Here is a 6,226-nt window from a genome sequence, read left to right as displayed (position 1 = left end):
GGATTTGAACCACCAGCCTTTTGGTTAGCAGTCAAGTGCCTTAGGCACTATGCTACCAGAGCTCCTCACTATGTGCTAGTTTTCAGTTTTATACTGTCATTCACCACTGGGAGCTCTGGTGGTGTAGTCCCTAAGGGACTTGAGCGCTAAACAGAAGGAACCACCAGCCACTCCTGGGAAGGAGGACTGGGCAATCTACTTCCGTAGTGATACTGCCTCGGAAACCCAAGGAAGGGTTGCTATGAGTCAGATCTGATTCAAGGGTAATGTTCTTTTTTTTTTTTTGGTTATTGTCATTCACTATGATTATCTGACAAAGAAAAGTGTTAATTCATTGCTGCTGTTTGTCACAAAGTAAAATATGAAAGCATTTCCATTTATTCTAAAGGTAGAGGGTAGAAATAAGGGGATAATCTTCAACAAGTTCATACATAATACATGAAAATTCAAAAATAAGTGGCACTTAGGCACAGGGCATTCTTCCTCTTGTCGGTCTTCACTGAGCTTCCTACATTCCTCATGCAATGGCACACGAGGCCAGAATGGTATGGATGGCTCTCAATGCTGCACGTGTTATCAGGATGACTGTGAGCTGCAGTGTGATTGTTACTGAGCCTACCAGTGGAAGATTGGGCAATCTACTTCCGTAGTGATACTGCCTCGGAAACCCAAGGAGGGGTTGCTATGAGTTGGGTCCGACTCAATGGCAAACAACAACAGCAACCACCAGTAGCCGGACATATCCTGAGCTCAGAGTCAGTGCTGTCCTTGATTCTTTCTGACTTATTACCTTTCACATTTTACAGACTCTTAGGAGAATTAGTTTAAGAATTTACACAGACTCATTTTATACCAATTAGAACTAAATATTAATGTGTATCTAGTTGCCACTGGATTAGAAAATGGTAAAGCACACAACCACTTTCACATTATGTTGTAACTCTAACTTGCCAAGTCATCATTATACGAGGAATTAAGATGACCTCTTTTTATTTTATTGTTTTTCTTATCATCGATTTAATTTTTTAATTAGATGAATAAATACTAAACGTTTGAAAAATTGACAGTCACTTGTTAAGTGTGTGGATGATGATGCGATATAAAGCTGTGATCAGAGTTGTTTAATTTTCTCAAGTGTGATGAAGACAACTAATATTTTAAGCTCAACTTACCATACATTGAAAATCCGTGAAAAGGGATTACACCTAAAAAAAAAAAGTGTTTCTTTTCAGTAAGTGGTACACTGAATAAAGTAAACTTGGAAAGACTAAAACCAAAAATAGAAAGGTTTCCTAGTTTTTGCTTCAACATCAGTGATAATGAGATGTTTTCAAACATTTTTTTGAAAAGCAAACTTGAAGTTTTCAACATGCATCCAATTAACTGGGAGCTCTGGTGGCGTAGTGCCTAAGGCATTTGACTGCTAACCAGACCAACTCGAAGGCAATGAGTTTGTTTTTTTTTTGTTTTTGTATCCAATTAACTTTCTGTTGGTATGTTGAAAAATTAAAAACTTTGAATATGTCTAAAAAACAGTACAAAAATATAACAGGCAGATTACAGAACAAAGTTTTTTTTTTTTAACTATCTCAGAGAATAGTATAATAGTTTCAGAAAGTCAATAGATTATTCACAGTTTCATCCTGTTTATTAGAATCCAATCCAACTTAAAAGCTTTTTCAAGGCAATTTCTTGTATACAAAAGTTTATTACAAAAAACTTCATCATGGAACGTAGTTCAAGAAAAATATTGGCAGAAATATGGTACAATTTCAGTATAATCTTTGGCAAGAATCATATACAAGTAAAATACACATCCTTTTCAAAGAAATACTCAAGGCCTAACTAGGTATGCTAAATAAAACATCTTGTCATATTCTGAGTGAAAAATCAGAATTGGTACAGCTTAGCTTCAAAACAGAAGTTCTGTTAATATACACCATCAGATTCCTAACACTGTACTAAATCAGGCTGCAAAGAGTACAGAAGAAAGCTGAGAAGTTTACTTTTTAGAAAAATATATAGAAATGCTTTATTCATCTGACATCTTCAGAGGCAAAAACTCTTTGGCAGGGACTTCAGAGGTCATTTAGAGCAAGTCATAGAAAATGCTCAGTTTCAGTTTAAAACACTTCCAGCAACCGTGGACCCATTTCTTCTTGATTGAACCATTCCAACTTGAGATAATCCTAGATTCCTTTCTGTATTCTAATGTAGTCTCTATCCTTCCTGGCTCCACATCACTGGAAAATGTGGTAAGTACATTATCCACACCCTCATATAAAGCATTATAAAAATGCTGACAATTTTGAACAGGTCTAATTTGGGGTAACTTATTCTCATACGGCGTGAAAGTCTGGATCTCTGTTATTCCTACTTATTATTCCTAGTTCTGACCACAAAGGTCTGAGAGAACATGTCATTTATCTTTTGTATGAAAACTCTCAGAAACACTTGAAGACCCTGCTCACTCCCACTGCCCCCTCTCGCCCTACTCCATCACTACCAGTTTTGCTCTATGAATTTGAGTTTCTTAAATTGTTCCTCGGATGAAGTAGACTTAAAGAGCTTCCCTATTCTATGTCCCTCTTGACAAACTGCAATTCACTACATTCCTTAAAGTGAGATGACTAAAATCTGTAAGTATTTTTCTTCCTTCCACACCCATAGTTGAGACACTGCATTTGTGCAGTTGTTTCTGGACTTAAGTAAAGGATTATATTCTCATCTCTTTTATAGTTCTTCTTGAATGAACCATTTCAATTTGAGATGATCCTAGATCCTCATTCTGTATGCTAATGTATTCTCTATTCTTCTTGGTTCCATATCACTGGAAAATTCAGTAAGTATACTATCTATACCTTCATCTAAAGAATTACAAAAATATTGAACAAGAGACGGATGATGTTGTTGTTATGTTTGTGCATCAACTTGGCTGGGCCTGGTTGAGTGGCTGGGAAGCTGGATATAGTTATTCCCCATGATGAGACTGGCAATCAACTCCATGGTGGGATCTACCACAAGCAGCCTTTGGGATGTTGTCTGCTTCCTGTATATAAGCAGCAGCTTTGGGAATGGTCTCTAGCTCATGGCACCTTGGACTCTGCATGTAGCCATGTTGTTGTTCACAGCCTGCCATGCTCTGCTGACCTTGGGACTTACAATGGCCTTGAATTAATAGCCTGCTGTGTGGTTTGGTAACATCTGGGACTGTGCTTTTCACTTGTCAACCTTGGGCTTGGCAGCCTCAGCAGCCAGCAGCTGTCTGAGTGAAAAAAAGCCTCTAGCTTCAATGAGCCAGGAGCTGGAGGCAGAGCTGAAGCCCAAGGCTGAGGGGCTTTCACTCAGGTCTTAGAGCATGGCACTTTGAACTTGGACTTAAAGCCTCCAAACTGTAAGAGAATAAACTCCTGTTGGTTAAGGCCATCCCATTTGTGGTATATTTCCAGTCAGAGAAGCACTAGGTAACCAGAATAGATGAGGACAGGACTTGTCCATACAGAGACTTCCTTCCATGTTGATATCAATTCATTAATCAGCACCCTATTGAGATAGAGTAAAACGTGGACCAGGTACTAGACAGACTTGGTTGAGTTCATCTGGCTCTGACACTTAACAGGTTTGTGTGCTTCTGGGTAAATTTCTTAACTTCTCTAAGATTAGTTTCCTCATCTGTAAATGAATGATAGTAATAGAACCTAGATACTATGATTAAATAAGACAATGGATGTAGCTCAGCATATAAAACCAGAAAACCAACCTAGTTATCTTTCAGTTGATTCCAACTCATGGAGAGCTCATGTGTCTTAGAACAGAACTGCACTCCCAGGAGTTTTCAAGGCTGTGAACTTCCAGAAGCAGATTGCCAGGCCTTTATTCCAAGGCCTCTCTGGGTGGATATGAATGATCAAACTTTCAGTTATAGTTGAGCACTTAGCCACTTGCACATGTTGCTGTTAGGTGCCATGAAATCAGCTCCAACTCATGGTGACCCTACGTAGCACAGAGCAAAACTGCCCAGCTGTGTGCCAGCCTCACAATCCTTGTTATACTTGAGCCCATCACTGCAGCCACTGTATCAGTCCATCTTATTGAGGGTCCTCCCCTTTTTTGCTGACTCTCCATTTTACCAAGCATGATCTCCTTCTCCAGGGAATGGTGCCTTCTGACTACATGACTGAAGAAGGTGAGACGAAGTCTGGCCATTCTAGCTTCCAAGAAGCATTCTGGCTGCACTTCTTTCAGGACAGATTTGTTTGTTCTTCTGGCAGTTCATGGTACTTCAGTATCTGCACATAGTAGGTCCTTAATAAATGTTAACTGTTGATATTATTTTCACCAATTAGCACATATTTCTTCATTGTTTCTAGAAGTAATTTTATCAAGAGAAGGAGGGAAAACCAGCATGATTCTAAACAAGATGCCAGGCCAACCAACTTTGGAATTTTGTACAGCTTCCCTGTCAAGCGTCACAAGTGATAATTCTTGGGCTCTACCTTTCCAATTTTCTCTTTCTTCCAGTACACACTATAGACTGATGTTATTCAACTTTGGCTGCATTCCAGGGTGCTTACCAATTTTCCTGTTCATCTCTATTTAATTAGCTACCCTGTTCTTTCAAAAACGTTCCACTCTACAAGTGCTAATACCCACTGAGGATGCTGATTCCACTAACATGAACTCACTCGCTTCTCTGTTCTTTACTTTGAAGTTTCACCACATATTTCATCTGCTTTCTCATTTTCCCTTTATTATCAGAGGACAAATTGTTTTCCAGAGCTCACATCTTCACCTGTGATCTAGATTCTGTTTCCTTGACTTTTTCTCACAGAGCTTGTATTAATAAGGCCTGTGATGTAAGAATGGCTTTTACATTTTTAAAAGATTATTAGGAAAAAAAGAAGAATATATGACAGAGACAATTTATAGTCAGCACAATCCAAAATAGTTACCCTCTGGCCCTTTACAGAAAAAATTTGCCAACTTCTACTTCTGAATCTTGCCCCATCAATTATCCTCTCTCCTTCTGTGCATCATTCAACAAATAAGGATTGAGCCTTTACTATGTGCCAGAGAGAGTGGCCAGGGACCACAGGAGTGGCAGATTCCAGGTAAGGGATGGGAGGCAGGCAAGGCCCCAGCCCCCTAGAGTCAGGAAAGGGAGGGAGCGGCCAGGGACCACAGGAGCAGCAGGATCCAGGTAAGGGGAAGGACCAGGCAGGCCCCAGACCCCTAGAGCCAGGAAAGGGAGGGAGCCGCCACAAAGTGTCAGGTTCCAGGTAGGAATTAAGAAAGGGGAGAGCGCAGAGATTTCCAACAGCAAAGGGAGACAAACTTGCCTGTCAGTTTGTCATCCTGTGGGGCTTTCATGTTGCTGTGATCCTTGAGGCTGTGCCACTGGTGTTTCAGAAACCAGCAGGGTTGCACATGGTGCACAGGTTTCAACACAGCTTACAGACTGAGGCAGACTAGGAAGAAGGAGAAGGCCATCCACTTCTCAAAAACTGACCAGGGAAAAACTTATAAATACCAGAGAAACACTGTCTGATACACTACTGGGCAACTTTATGAATAGCTTGGAAACACTGTCCAACACAGTTCAGGAAGACCAGTCCCATGGGTTGGAAGGCACTAAAAATAGGACTGGAAAAGAGCTGCCTCATCAGAGTAGAACCAACCTTAATGATAATGGATAAAGTAAGTCTTGTAGGACCTCCATGTGCAGACATGGCACAACTCAAATTAGGAGAAACAGCTACAAATATCCATTAATAATTAGAACATGGTATATACAAAGTATGAATCTAGGAAAATTGGAAGTTGTCAAAAATGAAATAGAATGCATAAAGATTGATATCATAGGCATTCACTAATGCCTGAAATGGATGGTTTTGGCCATTTTGAATCAGACAACCATATGATCTTCTATGCCAGGAATGACAAATTGAAAAGGAATGGCATGGCATTCATCATCACAAAGGATGCTTCAAGATCTGTCCCAAAGTACAATGCTGTCAATGATTGGATAATATCCATACATCTACAAGGAAGACCCGTTAATATTACTATTTTCCAATTTACGCACAAACCACCAAAGCCAAAGATGAGGAAACTGAAGATTTTTATCAACTTCTGCAGTCTGAAATTGACTGAACATGCAATCAAGATGTGTTGATTATCACTGGTGACTGGAATGCAAAAGTTGGAAACAAAGAAGAATCACTGG

General features: G+C 39.8%; 1 protein-coding gene across 1 annotated transcript in view; it reads right to left on the bottom strand.

The window, feature by feature from the left end:
- Positions 1-6,226, bottom strand: part of TBC1D19 (TBC1 domain family member 19) — a gene marked incomplete at its 5' end in the record, with an annotated part of 176,514 nt that overhangs the window by 48,734 nt on the left and 121,554 nt on the right. The window contains one exon of the mRNA XM_007955658.1: positions 1,173-1,205. Coding sequence (XP_007953849.1) covers positions 1,173-1,205 — 33 coding nt within the window. The remainder of the gene's footprint in view (positions 1-1,172; positions 1,206-6,226) is intronic.

This window comes from Orycteropus afer, unplaced genomic scaffold, assembly GCF_000298275.1.
Source record: "Orycteropus afer afer isolate SDZICR_OR568_19922 unplaced genomic scaffold, OryAfe1.0 scaffold00525, whole genome shotgun sequence".
Lineage (NCBI taxonomy): Eukaryota > Metazoa > Chordata > Mammalia > Tubulidentata > Orycteropodidae > Orycteropus > Orycteropus afer.
The sequence above is the reverse complement of the archived record's forward strand: the minus strand, read 5'-3'. Positions and strand labels throughout refer to the sequence as shown.